Source organism: Hemitrygon akajei, chromosome 21 (assembly GCF_048418815.1).
Source record: "Hemitrygon akajei chromosome 21, sHemAka1.3, whole genome shotgun sequence".
Classification (NCBI taxonomy): Eukaryota; Metazoa; Chordata; class Chondrichthyes; order Myliobatiformes; family Dasyatidae; genus Hemitrygon; species Hemitrygon akajei.
This window is the reverse complement of record NC_133144.1, coordinates 9,945,242-9,970,353: the sequence shown is the minus strand read 5'-3', so window position 1 is coordinate 9,970,353 and position 25,112 is coordinate 9,945,242. Positions and strand designations below refer to the sequence as shown.

The window sequence follows — 25,112 nt, the reverse complement described above, 5'->3', positions numbered from 1 at the left end:
CATATTGTTATCTCACCTCCCCAGAAGTTTAAACTTGTACCCAATTCTCTTTGGAGGATTACTACCTTATCTCCTTCAACAGGCTTCGGAAATCACCACTTACTAATTTTCCTCACACTTTTTACATTATGTTGTAATTTACAAAACTTATGGGAGCAGGGACAAAGCCAAAGCTGAATTCTGGGTTCAGGGTTGCCATCTGTCATGCAGAACTGAGATTCAGCTCCCGCAGAACATGGTAAAATGAGATCACATTAACAACTTGTGAACTTGTAATTTTTATCCAAGCAATATAACAGAAAGGAAAAAGAATACATGATTTACAGATTTATAAACACTTTAGAAAATAAGCTTCCTTTAAAAAAAAACAAGTTTAAATTATGGGTAACCAGCAAGTTCACTGGATGGTCAATACTACAATAGTCTCTAAAGCTTTAAGCTCCTCAAACTGCACGCACAATATTAGGCGTGTGGGACACAAGGTGGAACAGTTGCATCAGGGTTCTAGTGCTGGATGTAGAATGCACAGTCCGTGTGGCCAGAGCACATCCCACATGCAGTTACGTAGTTTTCCTCTTCTTGGCTGAAGGCCTTTCAAAAACATCCCGCACGCCAGCTGCTCGTTGCTTGAAGAACTTGCTATTCTGAGCCGATTCCTGAGCCCAGGCAGAGTCAAATGAGGTGGTATCTTGGTCAACCAGATGAGTGTATTTGGTCCGTCCTGAACGGCCAAAGTTCTTGACCTGATTGTTTGGAGACAGACAAAAATGAAACCAAGTTCAGTTTCAAGAGGGAATCACTTTATTCCAAAAACACCCAGTTGAACTTCACTCAAGCCAGCTATACACAACACATTGAATCTCACACCAGAAATCTGAATATATTGCAGGTTAACTTAACAGGTCTGAATTATTGGATTGCATAACTATTATCAAGCAGCCATCTGTGCTTCGGGTCCTGGCCTGAAATGTCAACTATTTATTCTCCTCCATAGATGCTGCCTGACCTGCTCAGTTCCTCCAGCATTTTGTGTATTAATCCCACAGTTCTTTCCAAAATCCCATCATTTATTTATTTATTGTATCTTGTAGTAATTTTTTTGGACAGGTGGGGCTCGTCAGCCTTGGACAGCAACCTGCCTAGAAGGAAAACTCCGATTTTAAACCTCCGCTGCCTTGCAGCCGTGCCCACCCATGGGAAAGGCTTCGGGAGTGAACCCCGAGGAAGAAATCCGGAGCCGGGGTCCCTAAGGCAGTCTGATGTTGTTTACAACTTTACTCTGGCAACCTCTGCGACGACACTGATGCCAAGCTGTATCGGTGCTTGCCCTTCCCTTGGCCTACATCAGTGATGTGGAGAGGGGGAACCTGCTGCATGGGCAACAGCCGGTTCTTCAAATCTTCCTGCCCAAGCTTGCACCCTGGAGAGGACACAGTCCACCAGATCCCCTGGGATCGACAGCTGCCTCCTACTTAGTAATTTTTATGTCTGGTACTGTACTGCTACCTCAAAACAACAAATTTCATGACGCATACTCAGTGGCTACTTTATTAGGTACACCTGTTCGTTAATGCAAATATCTAATCTTGAGGCAGCAACCTCAATGCATAAAAGAATGCAGACATAGTCAAGAGGTTCAGTTGTTCAGACCAAACATCAGAATGGAGAAGAAATATGATCTAAGTGACTTTGACTTTGGAAATGATGTTGGTGCCAGACAGGGTGGATTGAGTATCTCGCAAACTGCTGATCTCCTGGGCACATAACTGACTCTGAAGTTTACAAAGAATGGCGCAGAAAACAAAAAAAAACATCCAGTGAGGACAGTTCTGTGGGCGAAAACACTTTCTGTCAGAGGAGAATGGCCAGACTGGTTTAAGCTGATAGGATGGCTCAACAGTGGTGTGCTGAAGAGCATCTCTGAACAAACACCACAATGCGCCTTGAAGTTATGGGCTACAGCAGAAGACGACCATGAACACAGTGGTCACTTTATTAGATACAGAAGTATTGCGCCCAATCACTACACGTCAGTGATAATAAACCTGATTCTGATTCTCCTTCAACAAAAGGCATTGGACAACCTACAGTTGCCAATTAAGTTGCATGTCTTCAGACCCTGGGAGAATGTGCAGACTCTCACAGGATGGAACTGTGGCCGAGTTTCAACATCACTGTGCCCTCTCCTTTGGGCAAACACATTCCCCATGATGGCAATTCAACTGGGAAAACCTCTGAATATTGCCTTTCTCCTCAGTAAGTTTCCTAAATAACCCAGATTTGCACGGCTATAGCACATCACTTTACAGCGCCAGCAACCGGGGTTCAATTCCCGCCACGGCCTGTAAGGAGTATGTAGTCCTCCCCACGACCTCGTGGGTTTCCCTCGGGTGCTGCGGTTTCCTCCCACATTCCGAACACAGACTGAAGTAGGCTCATTGGTCACATGGGTGTAACTGGACGGTGCGGGTTCACTGGGCCGGAAGCACCTATTATCGTGCTGTATCTCTAAATTAAATTCTTAAAAATAAGCAACTTCAGACATATCCACATTTTTGCCATTCATTGAGAAAGATGACATCCTGATAAAGGGTGTCTCAGAGAAATCATTCTCCCCTTACTTGAGAGAGCATACTCTCTCTTTCTAAGCCACACATCTGCAACAAAGCAAGCAAGTCTGAATCCCGAGCCCTCCCTTTGATTTCATTTCCTATGGAAAACTCAGCAATACGTTCAATAACAATTCTATTCTTCGGGTATTGCTTACATCTCCCATCTCCCGCCACACTCCCACTCCCCATACCCATACCCCTACCCCAGACACATGCAGTAATATCTCAACATGCTTTTCCTGCACTGGGAATCCCCAGAAGTTCTTCCAAGCTTTATATGTCGCTTTGCTTCCCATTATCCCAGAACAGCATCACGGAAACACAAGGCCTCTGGCAACCCAGGCACACACCGTACCTGCATGACTTTTGGCAAAATGGTCTTGTTGAAATGGTCCTCCAGGGTGGGGGAACTGAAGTCCCGTTTATACAGATCCTCCTCTTCATCCTGTTAACAGAAAATGTGATGGCTCAGTTAGTCTGACGCACTCAAAGGAGATTCAAGACTGTTTCATGTTATTTCCTTTACACAAGGGTAAAAGAGACATAATAACTGTTATTCTGGTTCCTTTGCAACACAAAAATAAAACACAAGAAGAACACCATTAACAAAAAGAAACAACAAATATGAATATATAAGATAATTTATATGCATAGATTGAGTGCATGTGAATGAAGTGACACTAGGCACAGGCGTGACTGACAGGAAATGATAAAGTAGTAACACACACAAAATGCTGGAGCAACTCAGCAGGTCAGGCAGTGTCTCATAGATAAATAAACACTCAACCTTGCCAGCTGAGACCCTTCATCAGGACTGAAAAGGAAGGGGGTAGGCACCAGAGTAAAAAGGTGGGGTGGGGGGAAAGGAGGACCAGCTAGAAGGTGATAGGACCTTGTGTCTGGACAGTCAGGGATGTAATGAGTTCAAGATTGTTTAATGTCATTTCCTCTACACAAGTGTAAAGGAGAACAAAATAATTGTTACTCCAGATCTGAACCAGCACAAAAAAACACGCAATAATTTTAACAAAAACACAATAGATATAAATACATAACATAGCTTATATGCATGGATTGACTGAATGCCCATAAAGTGACACTAGGCACAGGAGTGTCTGTACACAGGGTGACTGACAGGAAGTGATACAGTTGTGGTCAGGGTGTGGAGAGGTGGGTTAGTGGGTGGAGCTGTTGATCAGCCTCACTGCTTGGGGAAAGTCACTGTTTCTGAATCTGATGGTCCTGGCACGGATGCTGCGTAGCCTCCTCCCCGACGGGAGTGGGACAAACAGTCTGTGCGGAGCACTGTCAGACAAACTGCGGCATTACTGGAAAGCTGAACAGTCTGATCTGGTTTGCTCTGCACGGATGCAGAGTGCTTTCAGCACTGAGATTATCAGCACTCACGCAAGCGTATAGTGCCAGTGATCGGGGCTCAATTCCTGTCGCTGTCTGTCAGGAGTTTATACATTCTTCCCCACGACCATATGGGTTTCCTCCGGGTGCTCCAGTTTCTGTCCACGTCCCAAAGACATACAGTTAGGGTTAGTGAGTTGTGGGCACGCCATGTTGGCGCCAGAAACGTGGTGACACTCGCTGCCCCCAGCACATCCTCAGACAGTGTTGGTCACTGACACATAGAAAGCATTTCGCAGTATGTTTTGATGTGCATACAATAAATAAAGCTAATCTTTTAAAAAATCTTACAGGAAGCAACCCCAGTTTCAGCCAAAGTCAGCCTCTCGCCTCCATCTCCTGAGGTGCAATTATAACAATCCACTCCCACCCGAGGCAGGAAGTCAGCCTGTCCCCTCCAGCTCCCAAGCTGCCACCATAGGCATTCACTCCCCCACCCTGCCACCCAGAGGCATTCACTCCCCCCACCCTGCCATCCAGAGGCATTCACTCCCCCACCCTGCCACCAGAGGCATTCACTCCCCCACCCTGCCATCCATAGGCATTCACTCCCCCACCCTGCCATCCATAGGCATTCACTCCCCCACCCTGCCATCCAGAGGCATTCACTCCCCCACCCTGCCACCAGAGGCATTCACTCCCCCACCCTGCCATCCAGAGGCATTCACTCCTCCACCCTGCCATCCAGAGGCATTCACTCCCCCCACCCTGCCATCCAGAGGCATTCACTCCCCCCACCCTGCCATCCAGAGGCATGCAGTCAACTGACTCTGCTATTGAACACAGGGCCAGTAGCTACTCCTGTTTCCACCCATGCCACTGAACTGATAAAGTGAGCACTTTAGATCAGTGTTCAGTTCTGGTCACCTCATACTGGAAGGTCAGAAAGGCAGCAAAGGAGGTTTATCAGAAAGATGCCTGAATCACAGAACAAGATTTATGAGGAAAGGTTGAGCGAACTAGGGCTTCTCTCTTTGGACCAAAGGAGAATAAGCGGTGACTTGATCGAGGTGTCAAAGATAAGAGACACAGTTAATGGACTTTTTCCCAGGGCAGAAATGCAAAAGAGCATAATTTTATGGTAACTGGAGGAAAGTATAGAATGTCAGAGGAAGCTTTTTTAAAAGAAAACAGAGTGGTAGGTGCTGGGTACACCCTGAAAGGGGTAGAGGCAGATACATTAGGGGCATTTAAGAAACTCTTAGATAGGCACATGGATGATAATAAAATAGAGGGGTAGGTTGAACTGATCTTGGAATAGGCACAACATTGTAGGCTGAAGGACCTGTAGTGTTCTAACAACCAGCTGTTGCATCGGAATTCCCTGGAAACCCACAGAATTGAAACATTTAAAACATCAGAACTCACCATGAAAAAGGCTCCTCTATGATAATACTTCTGCAGGAACTTGTACTTTCCTTTGCTGGCCTTGTTGGTGATTGATTTGCTGTTGGCCCGAAGCTCTGCTCGCCTCTCCTCCTCAGTCAAGTTGTGCATCCTGTCAATCTCAGCCTTCTCCTTCTCCATTCTGCACAACAGAGAGAGAATCCAATGAAAAAAAAACCTTGCTTCACCCACACAGGAGAGAACCCAGATGAGAGAACTCAGTTATCTACATGGGTGATACTCAGGCACCTCTCTACTGCAAAATGCAGCATCTCCTGGTGCCCACCCATTTCAATTCGATTTCCCATTCCCATATATCTTCCTCTACTGCCAAAATGAGGCCAAACTCAGGATGGTGGAGCAACACCTCATATTCCATCTGGGTAACCGCTAGCCTGATGGTATGAATATTGATTTTTCTGCCCACCCCACCTCTCTTTTCCATTCCCCATTCCGGTTCCCCTTTGACCCTATTCTTTCTTCTCACCTGCCCACCACCCTCCTTGGGTTCGCCTCCTTCCCTTTCTCCCATGGTCCACTCTCCTCTCCTATCAGATTCCTTCTTCACCCCTTTACCTATTCCACCTATCCCCTTTAGCTTCTTAATTCAACCACCCTTCCCCCACCCACCCACCTTTCCCCTCACCTAGCCTCACCAACCACCCACAGGCTTGAATTCCTTCCCCTCTCCCCAGCTTTTCCTTCTGGTTTTTACCCCCTTCTTTTCCAGTCCCAATGAAGGGTTTCTGCTTGAAATGTCAGCTGTTTATTCCCATGTAGATGCTGCCTGACCTGCTGAGTTTCTCCAGTATTTTGCTAAGTCAAAATTCCATACACACTCATACAGTGGACATACTGGACAATATCCTGGACCAACTCTGGGCAAAAGCTCTGAAGTGTTGCATTTGCCTGGGTGAGGGTTGGCTCAGCATTAATGTCTCACTGGATGACAGTTCTGCTTTCCTCGATAGGAGGCAATAAATGAAAGTTACACGTGAAGTTAGTGGTTAGTAGAGTTTTTCTGGCGTGGGGGTGGGTGAAACACACTGAGGATGGATACTCACGATTCCCGCTCCTCCCGGTCCCTTTTGATACGTTTAAGTTCCCGTACTTTCCACGACTCGTACTCCTCTTCATCATTCTCATCATCAGTGTTGAGTGCATCGAGTGCAGATAATGTCCTCCGCGACTCCTCAAACTCCCGCTTGGCCTCCTCCTCCACAATCTGCAAAATAGCATCAGTGGTTTTGATCAACATCAGGGTCCCTCACGGCATCCTCCACTGTCACCACCCCACTCCCAGCAGTCCTGCTGCTCTTGGACCTCCCTCTTCACCACTGAGAAAGTCCCACCACCCTCCTTCACCACTGGGACAGGCTCCACCACCCGTGCTGTTCCATTACTCCTCTCTCTTCCTTCACCACTGGGACAGGCTCCACCATCCTCCTGCTGTTCCATCACTCCTCTCTCTTCCTTCACCACTGGGACAGGCTCCACCATCCCCCTTCACCACTGGGACAGGCTCCACCATCCTCCTTCACCACTGGGACAGGCTCCACCATCCTCCTGCTGTTCCATCACTCCTCTCTCTTCCTTCACCACTGGGACAGGCTCCACCATCCTCCTTCACCACTGGGACAGGCTCCACCATCCTCCTGCTGTTCCATCAGTCCTCTCTCTTCCTTCACCACTGGGACAGGCTCCACCATCCCCCTTCACCACTGGGACAGGCTCCACCATCCTCCTTCACCACTGGGACAGGCTCCACCATCCTCCTGCTGTTCCATCACTCCTCTCTCTTCCTTCACCACTGGGACAGGCTCCACCACCCTCCTTCACCACTGGGACAGGCTCTACCACTCTCCTTCACCACTGGGACAGGCTCCACCATCCTCCTTCACCACTGGGACAGGCTCCACCATCCTCCTTCACCACTGGGACAGGCTCCACCACCCTCCTTCACCACTGGGACAGGCTCCACCACCCTCCTTCACCACTGGGACAGGCTCCACCATACTCCTTCACCACTGGGACAGGCTCCACCACCCTCCTTCACCAGTGGGACAGGCGCCACCACCCGTGCTGTTCCCCTAACCCTCTCCCCTCAGGACAGGCCCCTCTGTCCCCCTGGTATTCTCCCTCACTGGGAAAGGCCCCATTGTTGCCCTGGTTTTTTCTCATCCTTCCCTTTCATTCACCACTGCCAGTCCTCCTCCTCCTCCTCCCCTCTCCCCCTTCATCATTTGGACAAGCTCTAACTGCAACAGTGAGAGAATGAAGATGTCCTTGAACATTCCCTCCATTTGGTTGGCACAGGCTTTCAGGTTCAAGGACATCTTCAGTCTCTCACTGTTGTAGTTAGAGCTTCCCACCTGCTTCAAGAGGGTGACCCAAGAAGAACAGGGTGAGCTGCCTCAACAATCATCTCCCAATTGCACTCACATCTACTGTGATGAAGTGCTTTGAGAGGTTGATCATGGCCAGAATCAACCCCTACTACTGGACCGGCTGCAATTTGTCTACTGCCGCATAGGTCTCAGCAGATTCAATCTCACTGGCTCTCCACTCGGATCACCTGGACAACAGCAATACCCATGTCAGACTGCTTTTCATTGACTATAGCTCAGCATTCAACATAATCCGAGTCTCAGTTCCAATCAAGCTCCAAAACCTGGCCTTCCGTACATCCTCCTGCAACTTGGATCCCTGACACCACCAGACCAGACTGGAGATGACATCTCCTGCTCACTGACAATCAACACTGTTGCACCTCAAGAATGTGTGCTTAGCCCACTGCTCGACTCTCGCTACACCCACCACAATGCGGCAAGGCACAGTTTAAACACTATGGACAAATTTGCCGATGGCTGAACTATGGTTAGCAGAATTCCAGATAGTGATGAGGAGGCGTGCAGGAGTGAGACAAATCAGCTGGCTGAGTAGTGTCATAACAACCTTGCACTCGATGTCAGTAGTAAGACCAAGAAATTTTAGGAAGGGGAAGTCGACGGAACACACACCAGTCCTCATATCAGAAGTGGAAAGGAGCAGTTTCACGTTCTTAAATGTCAACATCTCTGAAGATCTATCCTGGGCCCAACGTATCGATGTAACCTTAAAGAACGCACGACAGCGGCTATATTTTGTAAGGAGTTTGAGGAGATCAAAGACTCTTGTAAATTTATACAGATGTACAATGGAGAGCATTCCAACTGGTTACATCACCATTTTGTATGGAAGGGCCAGTGCACAGGATCAGAAAAAAGCTCCGTCATGGGCACTAGCCCCCCAACTCCCTCCTTGCCAGAATTGAGGACACCTTCAAAAGATGATGCCTCAAAAAGGCAACATCTGTGATTAAGGACCCTCATCACGGCATGATCTCTTCTCATTGCTAACATCAAGGAGGTGGTACAGGAACCTGAAGACACCCACTCAATGTTTCAGGAACTGCTTCTTCCCCTCTGCAATCAGATTTCTGAATGGACAATGAGATTTCTTTTGCTCTCTTTTTGCACTACTTATTTTTGACTCAATTTTAAAAAATATTTCTTATTGCAATGTACTGCTGCTGCAAAACAATACATTTCATGACATATGCCAGTGATATTTAACCTGATTCTCATGCCTCCTCACCAGTTCAGTAATATTCCCATTGTTGACCTCATCCCCAATCCATCAACTGCTCCAGCAGGGAACTCAAATGAAAAACCAAATACAGGTACTGGAAATCCAGAAGGAGGCTCATTGATCTGAAATGTTAACTGTGCTGTCTTCACAAATGCCCCCTGACCTGTTGAATGTCACCAGCATTCTCTTCATGAATTCATTGTTTAAATTGTATTTATTTAGAGATACAGCATGGTATCAGGCCCTTCTGGCCCGAAGTGCCCACGACACCCAATTATACCCATGTGATTAATTAACCTACTAACCCATACGGAAGAAACTGGAGAACCTGGAGGAAACTCATGTAGTCACAGGAATGTACAGACTCCTTAAAGTCATTGGCGAGAATTAAACTCACATCACTGGCACTACAAAAGTGTTAGCTCAGTGCTATGCTACTGTACTACCTCTAGAAATGAGTCAAACATACAAACTCCTTACAGATAGGTATGGGATTGAACCTGGGTCACTGATTCTGTATTAGCGCTAACCATTACGATACCGTGCCACCCCAAATCCAACTGGGTCTCATTTAACACTCTGGAGGTAAACACACTATAAGACCATAAGGCACAGGTGCAGAATTGGGCCATTTGGCCCATCAAGTCACTTCTGCCATTCCATTATGGATGATCTATTATCCCTCTCAATTCCATTCTTTCTTGCCTTCTCCCTGTAACTTTTGATGCTTCGACTTATCAAGAACCTTTCAACCTATCAGCTCAGTCATGGCCTCACAGCAGCCTGTGGCACTGAATTCCATAGATTCACCACTCTCTGGCTAAAGAAATTCCTCCTCATCACTATTCTAAGTGGACATCCCACTCTTCTGACCCTGTGCCATCTAGTCCTAGACTCACCCACTCTTGAACATACCCTCTCCACGTCCACTCTATATAGGCCTTTCAACATTGCTAGATTTCAATGTGATTCCCCCCCCGCCCCCCACCATTTTTCTAAACTACTAGACCAGAGCCAAACGCCCATCATACGTTAAGTATTTTATTCTCATGATCTTTCTCGTGAACCTTCTCTGGACCACCTGCATTGCCAACACATCCTTTGTAAGACAGACAAAACTGCGGACAATACTCCAAATGGGCACTGCAGAGGGGGCAGGAGGGGAACGGCGGTGCACATCAGCCCTGCTGCCCACCTTCAGAGTGTACTTGCGCTGCTCCTCACTCAGGCGCTTCGCCTCCTGCTCCAGCTCCTTCTGTTTCAGGGCTTCGGCCTCTCGCTCCTGCACAGTGACCCGGTCCTTCCTGAGAACAGCAGACATGGAGGTTAGACACGAGAGCAGCTAGGTTTCAGGGAGAAACTTAAAAATCAGAGGTGGAAGCCCTCGTGCAGGATTTCCTAGAGGTTGACTTGCAGGTTGAGTCAGTGGTGAGGAAGGCAAATACAATGTTAGCAGTAGAATACAAAAGCAAGAATGTAACGCTGAGGCTTTATAAGGCATTAGTCAGTCAGTACTTGGAGTATTGTGAGCAGTTTTGTGCCCCTTATCCAAGGAGGGCTGTGCCAGCATTGGAGAGGGACCAGAGGAGGTTCACAAGATTGATTCCGAAAAAGGGTTTACATACAGGAAGCATTTGATGGCTCTGGGCTTGTACTCACTAGAGTTTAAGAACTGGGGGTAATCTCATTGAAGCCTATAGATTATTGAAAGGCCAAGATAGAGTGGATAGGGAGAGGATGTTTCCTATAGAGTGGAAAAGAGTGGGTGAGTCTAGGACTAGAGGGCACAGCCTCTGAACAGACGGACATCTATTTGGATGAGGAGGAATTTTTTGAGCCGGAGGATGGTGAATCTGTGAAATTCATTGCCACAGAGCTGTGGAGGTCAGGTCATTGGGTATATTTAAAGCTGACGTTGATAGATCCTTGATTATTCAGGGTGTTAAAGGTTAATGGGGTTGCAAGGGATGATAAATCAGCCATGATGGAATGGTGTAGCCGATCTGATGGGCCAAATGGCTAATCCTGCTTCAATGACTTATTGCCTCGGAGTTACAGAAATAAAATTGTAGAACACAAAACAGTGTAGTACGGGTCCCACTGCATGGGCAACAGACGGATCTCCATATCAACTCTGTCCTGGCTTGCGCCCTGGAGAGGCCACTCCCAGTGACTACCAGAGGTGCAGTACCCATGGTCGACCATGACCGATGGAAGCCACACGCACACACCCTACCCTAATATCAACCTAGCCTTTCCCTCCTGTGTTGCCCTTCAGATTTTTATTGTTCACGTACCTATCTAAAAAGTGCCCCCGATATAGCTGCCTCTACCACCATCCCTGACAATGCCTTCCAGGCACCCACCACACTGTGTAAAAGAATTTACCTCTGACATCGCCCCAATACTTTCCTCCAATCACCTTAAAATGATGCCCCATCATATCCGCCATTTCTACTCTGGGAAAAAGTCTCCGGCTGTCCACTCTATCAATGCCTCTTATCATCTTGCACACCTCGATCAACTCACGGTATTGGGGGAATTCAGATCAGACAGCATCTATGGAGGGAAGTAAATAGTCAATGTTTTGGGACCTGATTTTGGCCGAAAATGTCGACACCCCTCAATAGATGACGCCTGACTAGCTGAGGTCCTCCATCAATTTGTGTATGTGTATGTTGAAATAACTATGACATCTCAACACCCTTTCCAACTGTGGAAAAGTCCGCCAATCTGTGGACCTTGTGGCCAAAAGCAGTCAACAGCCTTTGATAAGGGCAGAAGCCACCTTGACATTCACCCCAGGGTGGGCACCAGGACTCTGTCTCCAACGGAGGTGCTGGGGTTCCTGCCTAGATCAGGACTTGTCCAGTGGACCTTCTGTGTAGAATGCCACAACCGCTGAGGCAGATCTGACAGAGGCAAACAACACAAGCTGTCTCTTGTGCTGACAACCGCACTCAACTAACGCAGTACTTCTCATCCTACAGCAGTTCCAGCTCCTCATAACACTTTTACAGTGCCAGCACCTTGGGTTCAATTCCTACCGCTGTCTACATGGAGTTTGTACAATTTCCCATGACCAGGTGCTCCCCTTTCCTCCCGCATTCCAAAGGTGAGTGGGTTAGTGGTGACATGGGTGTAATTTGGCAGTGGGAGCTCATTGGGTGAAGGGCCTGTAACCTTGCCGTGGTGTATATCTAAATGAATAAAAGTTCTTCAATTCGCAGACCGAATGGTGGTAATACTCAACAGGTCAGGCAGTATCTAGAAATGGAAACACAGTTAATGTTTCGGATCAATGAGCTTCCTTGTGGGTTTCTGGTATCTGCTGTACTTCTAAATAATAAAATACACAGGCCTTTTTCTTTACAATACTCCTTACAGACCCAGGCAGCCAGTGCCCTATTTCTGTCCAACTTCAGAGTTGTATCCAGAAACACCAGGCAATGTGCTCTCCTGGTTTAACAGGAGGAAGGCTGTGCTTAGGCAGCTTGGCAAATGAGCCGTACCTTCTGATAAAAACAGGCTTCAGCCTGGGTTCGGTTTCGTCCTCACTGTCTGTATATTCCTCATACTCAGACTCCTCCTCAGACTCTTCCCCAGACCTCCCTTCGTCCTCCAGCTCCAGCAGCTCCAGCTCCTCGTTCTCTCTCTCCTGGGCCCGCTGTCTCATCATAGCACGGCGACGCTCGATTTCCTGTTGGAGAACGGGAGAGGTACACCCATTATAAAGCGAGACAAAGCTGATGAAAAGGGAGGCGGGGCTCCTCATGTGAAAGTGTGGACAACAAACACTGGGCTGAACAGACTGTCTCCATCCCATGCCTTCCTCATTACAGTACTTGTCCTTCCTGCATCCTGACTACCCGACGCACTGACAGCCTTGTATACGTACTGCTGTTCTCAGTTAATCCCCTCTCAGTACGCTTGTGAATAGAATGAGGGCAGATTTGACACACATTTACTAGGGGTATACATGGGGTAAATGAAAGCAGACTTTTCCACTGAGGGTGTGGACGACTAGAACTGGAGGTCTTAAGTTAAGGGTGAAAGGTAAAATATTTAAGGGGAATCCGAGGAGGGTCTTCTTCACTCAGAATGTGGAATGAGTTGTCAGAAGCGGTGGATGTGGGTTCAAATGGATGGGCGGAGGGGTATGGAGGGCTATGGTCCGGATGCAGGTTAATGGGGCCAGCTGGGCCGTGGGGCTGTTACTGTGCTCAACGTCTTCAGTAGCAGCAGCTCGTGACCGGCGGAGGTCTGGGAGATTTTCACCACATCCTTCCCTCTCCATCTCTTCTAGGGGTTTGCATTTAAATCCATCAACAGAATCTGCCTCCGTTCCACAGGAAACAGTGGGTGAAGTTACAGAAGAGCCGGGGAAAGCTCAGACTGGTCAGCATGTGAAACTGAAGACACGTTAAGATTCAAAATTCAAGATGGTTTAATGTCAATTCCAGTACAGAAATATAAAGGAGAATAAAATGACTGCTGCTCTATATCTCTACAGCACAAAAATAAACAATAAGATAAAGAACATAATAAGAATGAAAAATACAATATAAATACACAGCTTATATACAGTGATTGATTATATGGCCATAAAGTGACTGTACGCAAGGTGACTCAACAGGAAATGATAAAATAGTGGTGGTTTGGGATGTGAAGGGCTGGGTTAGTGGGTGAAGGTGTTGATCAGCCTTGCTGCTTGGGGAAAGTAACTGTTTTTGAGTCACGTGGTCCTGGCATGGATGCTACATAGCCTCCTCCCTGATGGAAGTGGGACAGACAGTCCACGAGCAGGGTGGGTGGAATCCTTCATGTCACCTTTCTGTATATATGTCCTTGATGGCAGGTAAGCTTCTTAAACAGATTGAACACTGATAATTTTTAACTTCTCCAAATCCCTTAACTGCCCCAGACACAGGCATTACCCAATACTCATCACAGCCACTGAATGCCCCTCAGAGCATGATTGTACTCACCTCATCATCCACTTCCTCCTCCTCCTCCTCACTGCTGTCCTCACGGTCCACGTGCCACGCCTCGCCCTCCTCCTCAGACTCTGCCTCCATCACCACCTCTGGCTCAACGATCATCCGATGCCGAGCCAGCCTGCAGGAGGGAAAAGCATGGGTCTTTAAAGCAACAGATGTCGCTTCACAAACTCCAGCAAGGGAAAAAGCAGCAAGGGTTTGATGAACCAGCCCGTTCCCCTGTCAGATTACTCAGGGACTGAATATCAGGGAGAGCTCCACTGATTCACAAACTCCAGAGTAAAAGCAGCTGATTGATCAGCCAGCCTGTTACTCTGTCAGAGTGCTCAGGGAGAGCTCCATTGCTCTGCTTGAATATTGCCTATAGGACTTTTGACCCCAAGGACACCTGGTTTCCTGGTTGACGATTTCATCTGAAAGATGGCATTTAAAAGTCATATGGCAGATAAAACAGACCCTCTGGCCCAACAGGTCCAAGGTATGCTAGTGTCACCTGTCCATGTTTGGCCCACGTTCCTCTAAACCCTTTTACTACTCATGTCTTTGTCCAAGTGCCTTTTAAATACTGACTACTTTCCGGGTGAAAGGTTGCCCTTCAGGTTCCTATAAAAGCTCTCCCCTCTCACCTGTGCCCTATTCCCCAACCCTTGGACTATGTGCAATCACCCTATTAAAGTCCATTGTAATTATATGCACTTCTACAAGATCACTACTCATTCTACACTCAAATGAACTAAGCCCCAATCTGCTCATCCCTCAAGTCCCATCAACATCCTTGAGAATATCCTGTGCATCTTCCCAGCTTAGTGGCATTTTCCAATAACAGGGCAACTAAAACTGAGCACAGTATTCAAATGGGACTTACCAGTGTTTTGTACAAACACAACATAACATCCCAATGCTGTGACGGAAGGCCAGTATGCCAAAATCCTTGTCTACATGCAGGAAATCATGATCATGTACTCCTTGGTCCCTGTTCTACAACACTCACCTGGGGCTGACCATGACTATGAATGTCCAAGCACACAACTTTCCCAAATGCAACACCTCTCACTTACCCAAACTGAACTCTACTTGTCATTCCTTATCCCACTTCCCTGTAAATCTAAACAACCATCTTCACTGTCAACACCACCAACCATTTTAGGTATCATCTGCAAACTTACTAACCATGTCTTGTATATTCTCATCAACAGGTCTGAGAATCTATCTTGAGCTCAATATATTGATGCAATTACATTGAGTGCACAACAGTGGTGATATTTCATCAGGAGTTTAAGACCAAAGACACCCACAATTTCGATAGGTGTACTGTGGAGAGCATTTTAACCATCTGGCACGGAGGGGCCACTGCACAGGATCGGAAAAAGCTGCAGAAAGTTGTAAACTCAGCCAGCTCCATCATGGGCACTAGTCTCTCCAGCATCGAAGACATCTTCAAAAAGGTGGCATCCATCACCAAGGCCCCTCGTCAGGTACAGGCGCCTGAAGACACCAATGTTCCATCATCAAGGCCCCTCGTCAGGTACAGGCGGCTGAAGACACCGATGTTCCATCATCAAGGCCCCTCGTCAGGTACAGGCGCCTGAAAACACCAATGTTCCATCATCAAGGCCCCTCGTCAGGTACAGGCACCTGAAGACACACAAATGTTCCATCACCAAGGCCCCTCGTCAGGTACAGGCACCTGAAGACACCAATGTTCCATCATCAAGGCCCCTCGTCAGGAACAGGCACCTGAAGACACACAAATGTTCCATCACCAAGGCCCCTCGTCAGGTACAGGCACCTGAAGACACACCAATGTTCCATCATCAAGGCCCCTCGTCAGGTACAGGCACCTGAAGACACCAATGTTCCATCACCAAGGCCCCTCGTCAGGTACAGGCACCTGAAGACACCAATGTTCCATCATCAAGGCCCCTCGTCAGGTACAGGTGCCTGAAGACACACAAATGTTCCATCACCAAGGCCCCTCGTCAGGTACAGGCACCTGAAGACACCAATGTTCCATCATCAAGGCCCCTCGTCAGGTACAGGCACCTGAAGACACACCAATGTTCCATCACCAAGGCCCCTCGTCAGGTACAGGTGCCTGAAGACACACAAATGTTCCATCACCAAGGCCCCTCGTCAGGTACAGGCACCTGAAGACACACAAATGTTCCATCACCAAGGCCCCTCGTCAGGTACAGGCACCTGAAGACACACAAATGTTCCATCATCAAGGCCCCTCGTCAGGTACAGGCACCTGAAGACACACAAATGTTCCATCATCAAGGCCCCTCGTCAGGTACAGGCACCTGAAGACACACAAATGTTTCAGGAACAGCTTCTTCCCTCCACCATCATATTTCTGACTGGACAATGAACCCATGAACACTACCTCTGTATTTTTTATTCTCTCTCTTTATTGACTAATTTCATTTTTTATATATACTTGTTGTATAGTTTTTTAATTATGCATTGCACTACACTGCTGCCACTAAACAACAGATTTCACAACATTTGCCAATCACATTAAAGCTGATCCTGGTCTATAGAGGACAGGTAGCAATAGGCCACTCCTGCTCTAATGCAGACTATCCCAACACCTCCCTGTTTACCAGGCTCTCATCAGTAAAGTGTCCAAGGTTACCGGGAGAAGGCGGAAGAACCGGGTTGACAGTCGTGATGGAATGAAGGAGCAAACCTAATGGACCAAATGGTCTCATTCTACTCCTACTCCTTGGTCAGACCCCACTTGGAGAACTGTGTTCAGTTCTGGTCAGCTCACTACAGGAAGGATGTGGGAACAGTGTGCAGAGGAGATTTACAAGGATGTTGCCTGGATTGGAGGGCGTACCTTATGAGAATAGGTTGAGTGAACTCGGCCTTTTCTCCTTGGAGTGAGGGAGGATGAGAGGTGACCTGATAGAGGTGTAGAAGATGATGACAGGCATTGATCATGTGGATAGTCAGTGGCCTTTTTCCCAGGGCTGAAATGGCTAACACGAGGGGGCACAGTTTTAAGGTGCTTGGAAGTAGGTACAGGGGTTGTCAGGGGTAAGTTCTTCACACAGAGAGAGGTGGGTGTGTGGAATGCACTTGCCAGCGAAGGTGGTAGAGACAGATACAATTGAGTGTTTTTCAGAGACTCTTAGATAGGTACATGGAGCTTGGAAAAATAGAGGGCTATGCGGTTGGGAAATTCTATGCAGTTTCTACAGTAGATTACACAACATTGTGGGCGGAAGGGCCTGTAATGCGCTGTAGATTTCTATGTTCTATTCTTAAGGATTTAAGGTCTGAAGTTTTCAAATTCTTGCTCCAGCAAGAAGACAGAATACTCAATGCGGACCACCTCGACCTCCTGCACAATCACCACAACTTTTCCTCAGTACAAATAAACACGTCTCTCTGGCTTAATGCTCCATCTGTGATTGGGGGAGCTAAATCTTCCTGTTAGTCAGCCATTAGTGACAGCTGAAGCGGGCATTTTTTCTGATCTGACGACTGAGTGACTCAAACTCTGGCAGTGCGAGGGCCTCAAATTCTCTCACCTTTCCTCAACGTCCTCAGTCAGTCGGTTCTGGAGTCGCTTGAGACGCGGGTCGTTCGCCAGCTCTTCTTTCACTTCAGGCTCCACCTCTGCCTCCTTTGGTTTCTTAATGAACTGGAAATCCTCCTCCTCCTCGTCCGAGGACTCCATTGGAGCGTAATCTGGTCGTTTACCGGACACATAGCGCTTCACCTTCACCTTTTCCATAGACACCTCACCTGGACAAAGGGGAAGCTGTGTTCAGATAAATGCTTATACAACACACTCAAAGGCCTAAACCTCAGCACTACCAACAAATGGGCTGGGCTCCAGTATATGCAGTTTATTCAAGAACAAAATGGGTAAGCAAACTGGTTTATTACTGTCACTTGTGATTAAAAACAGTAAAAACATTTTGCTTGTGCGCCATCCAGACAGATTGCTCTGAATATACACTCAGTGACCACTTTATTAGGTACAGGAGAGGAATCCGGGGTAGACTTTTGCTGCTGTAGCCCATCCACTTCAAAGTTTGACATGTTTTGTGTTCAGAGATGCTCTTCTGCACTGTTGTAATGTGCAGTTATATGGGTTACTGTTGTCTTCCTGTCAGCTTAACCAGTGTGGCCATTCCCCTCAGACCTCTCTCATTAACAAGGAGTTTTTACCTAAAGAATCGCTGCTTAGTGGATGCTATTTTTGTTTTTCACACCATTCTCTGTAACCTTTAGAGACTGTTATGCATGAAAATCCCAGGTGATCAGCAGTTTCTGAGATACACCTCGTCCGGCACCAGCAAACATTCCACAGTCAAAGTCACTTAGACCACGTTCTTCCCCATTCTGATGTTTGGTCTGAACAACAACTGAACTTGCGACCATGTCTGCATGCTTTTATGTGTGGAGTTGATTAGATATTTGCATTAACAAGGTGAATGTGTACCTAATACCGTGGCCACTGAGTGCAAGTACATTTGGATGGTACAACAAAAACATGAAGCCTGCAGAAAATCCATTGACTCTTGACACCTCTTGCTGCTTTGGTAAAGCAGCCAACATTATCAAAGACCCCACCCTCCCCCGGCAGAAGCTACAAATGCCTGACGGCATGTACCACCACATGGACAACCGACAGTAAGATAAACTCTCGATCTCACAAGAGAGACTGCAGATGTTGGAAATCTGGAGCAACACACAAAATGCTGGAGGCACTCTGCAGGTCAACTTACTGACCATCTCTCTTCATTCGTTCCAGTCCTGATGTGCAGACTCAGCCCAAAATGTCAACTGTTCATTTCCCTGCTGAGTTCCTCCAGCATTCTGTGTTGTTCTTAACCTCATCGTCTACCTCTTTATATCATTGTATCTTATTAACTTATATGAGAACATAGAAATCTACAGCACATTACAGGCCCTTCGGCCTACAATGTTGTGCTGACCATGTAACCTACTCCAGAAACTGCCTAGAATTTCCCTACCATATAACCCTCTATTTTTCTAAGCTCTGTGTACTAATAGAGTCTCTTAAAAGACCCTGTTGTATCCACCTCCACCACCATCACTGGCAGTGTATTCCATATACTCACCACTCTGTGTGAAAAACTTGCCCTTGACATCCCCTTTGTACCTACTTCCAAGCATCTTAAAACTATTCCCCTTCATGTTAGCCATTTCAGCCCTGGGATAAAGTCTCTGGCTATCCACACGATCAATGCCTCTCATCATCTTATACACCTCTATCAGGTCACCTCTCATCCTCCGTCGTTCCAAGGAGAAAAGGCCACGTTCACTCAACCTATTCTCACAAGGTATGCTTTCTAATCCAGGCAGCATCTTTGTAAATCTCTGCACTCTTTCCACATCCCTCCTGTACTGAGGTGACCAGAACTCAATATAGTTCTTCAAATGGAGTCTGACCAATGTCTTGTATAGCTGTAATATTACCTCATGGCTCTGGAACTCAACCCCATGGTTGATGAATGCCGACACACCATATGCTTTCTTAACAACATCGTCAATCTGCGCAGCAGCTTTGAGTGTCCTATGGACACAGGCCTCAAGATCCCTCTGATCTTCCACACTGTCAAGAGTCTTGCCATTAATACTATATTCTGTCTTCAAATTTGACCTACCAAAATGAATCACTTTACACTTATCTGGGTTGAACTCCATCTGCCACTTCTCAGCCCATTTCTGCATCCTATCGATGTCCCACGGTAACCCTTGACAACCCTCCAGACTATCCACACACCAACAGCCCCAACTTTTACGTCATCAGCAAACTTACTAACCCATCTTTCTACTTCTTCATCCAGGTCATTTATAAAAATCACAAAGAGGAGGGGCCCCAGTACAGATCCCTATGGAACACCACTAGTCTCTGACCTCCATGCAGAATATGAGCCAGCTACAACCATCCTTTGCATTCTGTGGGCAAGCCAATTCTGGATCCACAAAGCAAGGTCTCCCTGGATCCCATGCCTCCTTACTTTCTAAATGAGCCTTGCATGGGGAACCTTATTAAATACCTTGCAGGATCTTCTCCAACAACTTGTCCACCACTGAATTTAGACACACTGGTCCATAATTTCCTGAGTTATCTCTATTCTCTTTCTTGAACAAGGGAACACTTGCAACCCTTCAATCCTCCGGTACTTCTCCCATCCCCACTGACGATGCAAAGATCATTGCCAGAGGCTCAGCAATCTCCTCCCTCGCTTCCACAGCAGCCTGGGGTATATCTCTTCCAGTCCCGACAATTTAACTTAATGCTTTTCAAAAGCCCCAGTACATCCTCTTCCTTAATGTCTATATGCTCAAACGTCTCAGTCCACTGTAAGTCATCCCCACAGTTGCCAAGGTCCTTTTCCCTGGTGAATACTGAAGCAAAGTATTCATTAAGTACCTTCGCTACCTCCTCCGACTCCATGCACACATTTCCACTATTGCATCTGACTGGCTCTGTTCTCACACGGCTCATCCTCTTGCCCTTCACATACTTGTAGAATGCCTTGGGGTTTTCATCTATCCTGCTCACCAAGACCTTCTCATAGTCCCTTCTGGCTCTCCTAATTTCATTCTTAAGCTCCTTCCTGGCACCCTTGTAATTTTCTAGAGCTCTAACAGTACCTTGTTTCTTCAACCTTTCATAAGCTTTTCTTTTCTTCGTAACTAGATTTTCCACATCAGTTGTACACCATGGTTCTTTAACCCCACCATCCTCTCCCTGTCTCAATGGAACATACCTATGCAGAATGCCATGCAAATGTCCCCTGAACATTTGCCACATTTCTGCCATGCATTTCCCCGAGAACATCTGCTCCCAAGTTCCTGCCTAATAGCATCATAGTTCCCTCTACCCCAATTAAATGTTTTCCCAAATTGTCTGTTCCTATCCCTCTCCAGTGCTATGGTAAAGGGGACAGAGTTGTGATCACTATCTCCAAATGCTCTCCCACCAGGAGATCTGACACCTGACCAGATTCATTTCCCAACACCAGATCAAGTACAGCCTCTCCTTAGTTGGCTTATCTTCATATAGCATCAGAAGACTTCCTGAACACACCTAACAAACTCCACCCCATCTAAACCCCTTGTTCTAAGGAGATACCAGTCAGTATTAGGAAAGTTAAAAATCTCCCATCGCAAGAACCCTGTTATTATTGTACTGTTCTGGAATCTGTCTCCCTATCTGCTCCTCAATGACTCTGATACTATTGGGGAGGGGGGGTAGAGTTATTGTCTCCTGATTTACCTGGTACTAGCTCAATGGTGCCAGAAGCTGTGGCAACACTTGTGGACTACACAAACATATCCTCAGACTTTGTTGACTGTTCATACAAACAACTGCACAGGATCAGAAAAAAATTGCAAACTTAACCAGCTCCATCTTGGGCACTAGCCTCCCCAGCAACAAGAACATCTTCAAAAGGCGATATCCATCATTTAGGATCCCACTCCCGTTACCCAGGACAGGTCCTCTACTCAGGGAAGAGGTGACTGAAGACACACACTCAACATTTCAGGAACAGCTTCTCCCCCTCCACGATCAGATTTCTGAATGGGCAATGAACCCATGTACACTACCTCAACATTTATTGCTCTCTTTTTGCACTATTTAAGTTTTTAAAATGCTTATTACAACAGCTTTTTAAATTACTGTATGTATTGCAATGTACTGCTACCACAAAGCAACACATTTCATAACATATACCTGATTACAATGAAGCATTTTGCTATACGTTTTGATGTAAATACGATTAATAAATCAATCTAATAAATGAATGAATGAATGAATGCATCATGTAATGAATTGATCAGTATGAACAAACAAGCTGTTTACTGTATCAGTAGATGTGACAACAATAAACGAATAATCATTACTGTACTACACTTTCTTTGTAACTATACATTAATGACACGATCTGTCTGGACCTCAGCTTATGTAATTATAAACCAATTAAGCCATTAACTCGCAAGAAAACATCACGGTCCCACCCTCAAACCCTTCCCTGCATTCGGAAACACCCGGATAGAGATCAGCTTTGCCAAACAACCCAGGACATGGGGACAGTGCAATCACAGCCCCAAAATCGAGCCCGGGGCTCGGGTCGCGAATAGGCCGCCAACCTCGGCTTTGCCTACAGTTCCCACCCGCCCTCGATTTACCCTTTTCATTGAGGACGGGCACGGCCCCCGCCGTGGACTGGATCGGGGGCTGCTTGGCGCTGAGGCTCAGCGGAGCCGCCATCCTGTCAATATTGGCGTCGGTGCAGCCACACAACAAGATGGAGACGGAGACGGAGCCCAAGCCAGGCGCAATTTGATGTCGTCACCAGTCGAATACTGGCCACACCCCCGTCTGGTTTCTATTGGCTGAAGGTTCACGCAGACAAGGGGAGGGCGGGGCTAAGAAGGCTGTAGTCGTCATAGACGCGAGCGGAGCGGTAACGATGGGCCGGTGTCAGCGGGAGGGGCGGGGCGGGGCGGGGCCGGGCCGGGCCGGGCCGGGCCGGGCCCGAGTGCGCTGTGGGAGGGGCCGTATCGAGCTCTGAACTTTGGTGCTTCTGAGAGACCCCCGTGGGGTGGTAGGAGGGAGCTGTACTGGGGGATCAGTGGGAGAGAGCCTCACTGGTGTGGGGGGGGGGGGGAGAGAACCGCACTGGGGGGGGTGGACAGTGACGGCGGAGAAACGCAATGAGACAGCCTGTTAGTGAGTCTATTCAGAAACTGGACAGGAAAGTTGGAATCCTTTGAGTCAGAGATTCCCCAGTGTTTAGACCTAGACCAGTATTAACACCGGGTGGTACATGGGAGCGAGGACCCTCTCAAAATCAAACCCAGCCATGGCACCTTGGCACATCCAGAACTCTCCTGTGATAAGCTGATCAGTGCAAGTTTGGGTTCAGAGCCTTTAGCTAGCCTTTAGAATCATACAGAAGGTGCAGGATCAGTTCATTCCAAAGAGGAAGAAAGATTCTAAGGGAAGTAGGGGGCGACCCTGGCTGACAGTGGAAGTCAAGGACAGTATAAAAATAAAAGAGAAGAAGTATAACATAGCAAAGGTGAGCGGGAAGCTAGAGGATTGGGAAACTTTATTTAAAGAGCAACAGAAGATAACTGAAAAGGCAATACGGGGAGAAATGATGAGGTACGAAGGTGAGCTAGCCAAGAATATAAAGGAGGATAGTAAAAGCTTCTTTAGGTATGTGAAGAGGAAAAAATTAGATAAGACCAAAATTGGGCCATTGAAGACAGAAACGGGTGGATTTATTATGGGGAACAAGGAAATGGCAGACAAGTTGAACAGGTACTTTGGATCTGTCTTCACTAGGGAAGACACAAACAATCTCCCAGATGTAATAGTGGCCAGAGGACCTAGGGTAACGGAGGAACTGAAGGAAATTCACATTAGGCAGAAAATAGTGTTGGGTAGACTGATGGGACTGAAGGCTGATGAAACCCCAGGGCCTGATGGTCTGCATCCCAGGGTACTTAAGGAGGTGGCTCTAGAAATTGTGGATGCATTGGTAATCATTTTCCAATGTTCTATAGATTCAGGATCAGTTCCTGTGGATTGGAGGGTAGCTAATGTTATCCCACTTTTTAAGAAAGGAGGGAGAGAGAAGATGGAATTATAGACCAGGTAGCCTGACATCAGTGGTGGGGAAGATGCCGGAGTCAATTATAAAAGATGAAACAGCGGCACATTTGGATAGCAGTAACAGGATCGGTCCGAGTCAGCATGGATTTACGAAGGGAAAATCATGCTTGACTAATCATCTGGAATTTTTTGAGGATGTAACTATGAAAATGGACAAGGGAGAGCCAGTGGATGTAGTGTATCTGTACTTTCAGAAAGCCTTTGATAAGGTCCCACATAGGAGATTAGTGGGGAAAATTAGAGCACATGGTATTGGGGGTAGGGTACTGACATGGATAGAAAATTGGTTGGCAGACAGGAAACAAAGAGTTAGGGATAAACGGGTCCCTTTCAGAATGGCAGGCAGTGACTAGTGGGGTACTGCAAGGCTCGGTGCTGGGACCGCAGCTATTTACAATATACATTAATGATTTAGATGAAGGGATTAAAAGTAACATTAGCAAATTCGCAGATGACACAAAGCTAGGTGGCAGTGTGAAATATGAGGAGGATGTTATGAGAATGCAAAGTGACTTGGACAGGTTGAGTAAGTGGGCAGATGCATGGCAGATGCAGTTTAATGTGGATAAATGTGAGGTTATCCACTTTGGTGGCAAGAACAAGAAGGCAGATTACTATCTGAATGGTGTCAAGTAAGGAAAAGGGGAAGTACAACGAGATCTCGGTGTCCTTGTTCATCAGTCATTGAAAGTAAGCATGCAGGTACAGCAGACAGTGAAGAAAGCTAAAGGCATGTTGGCCTTCATAACAAGGGGAGTTGAGTATAGGAGCAAAGAGGTCCTTCTGCAGTTGTACAGGGCCTGGGTGAGACCACACTTGGTGTATTGTGTGCAGTTTTGGTCTCCAAATTTGAGGAAGCACATTCTTGCTATTGAGGGAGTGCAGCGTATGTTCACGAGATTAATTCCCAGGATGGCGGGACTGTCATATGTTGAAAGATTGGAGTAACTGGGCTTGTATACACTGGAATTTAGAAGGATGAGAGGGGATCCAATTGAAACATCTAAGATTATTAAGGGATTGGACATGCTAGAGGCAGGAAACATGTTCCCAATATTGGGGGAGTCCAGAACCAGAGGCCACAGTTTAAGAATAAGGGGTAGGCCATTTAGAATGGAGTTGAGGAAGAACTTTTTCACCCAGAGAGTTGTGGATCTATGGAATGCTCTGTCTCAGAAGACAGTGGAGGCCAATTCTCTGCATGCTTTCAAGAAAGAGTTAGATAGAGCTCTTAAAGATAGCAGAGTCAAGGGATATGGGGAGAAGGCAGGAACGGGGTACTGATTGTGGATGATCAGCCATGATCATAGTGAATGGCGGTGCTGGCTCAAAGGGCTGAATGGCCTACTCCTGCACCTATTATCTGGGAGTTTTGGTGAAATATCA

The 25,112-nt window shown here is 46.9% G+C and overlaps 1 protein-coding gene across 1 annotated transcript; it reads right to left on the bottom strand.

Moving 5' to 3' along the window:
* Positions 1-262: 262 nt before the first annotated feature.
* On the bottom strand, positions 263-22,390 carry mfap1 (microfibril associated protein 1). The gene is made up of 9 exons (XM_073024767.1): positions 22,232-22,390; positions 17,587-17,803; positions 14,033-14,162; positions 12,557-12,744; positions 10,240-10,348; positions 6,479-6,639; positions 5,397-5,556; positions 2,968-3,057; positions 263-743 (listed from the first exon to the last, which is right to left on the bottom strand). The coding sequence occupies exons 1-9, from the start codon at positions 22,311-22,313 to the stop codon at positions 561-563; spliced, it is 1,320 nt and encodes a 439-aa protein (XP_072880868.1). The 5' UTR covers positions 22,314-22,390; the 3' UTR covers positions 263-560.
* Between the last annotated feature and the right edge of the window lie 2,722 nt (positions 22,391-25,112).

Excerpts from the sequence above, each read along its gene's own strand:
- mfap1 (XM_073024767.1), bottom strand. The coding sequence starts at position 22,313 with ATGGCGGCTCCGCTGAGCCTCAGCGCCAAGCAGCCCCCGATCCAGTCC. Across the intron at positions 17,804-22,231 it reads GCCCGTCCTCAATGAAAAGG|GTGAGGTGTCTATGGAAAAG; the intron begins GTAAATCGAGGG and ends CCCTTTGTCCAG. Across the intron at positions 10,349-12,556 it reads AAGCCTGTTTTTATCAGAAG|GAAGGACCGGGTCACTGTGC; the intron begins GTACGGCTCATT and ends TGCTGTTCTCAG.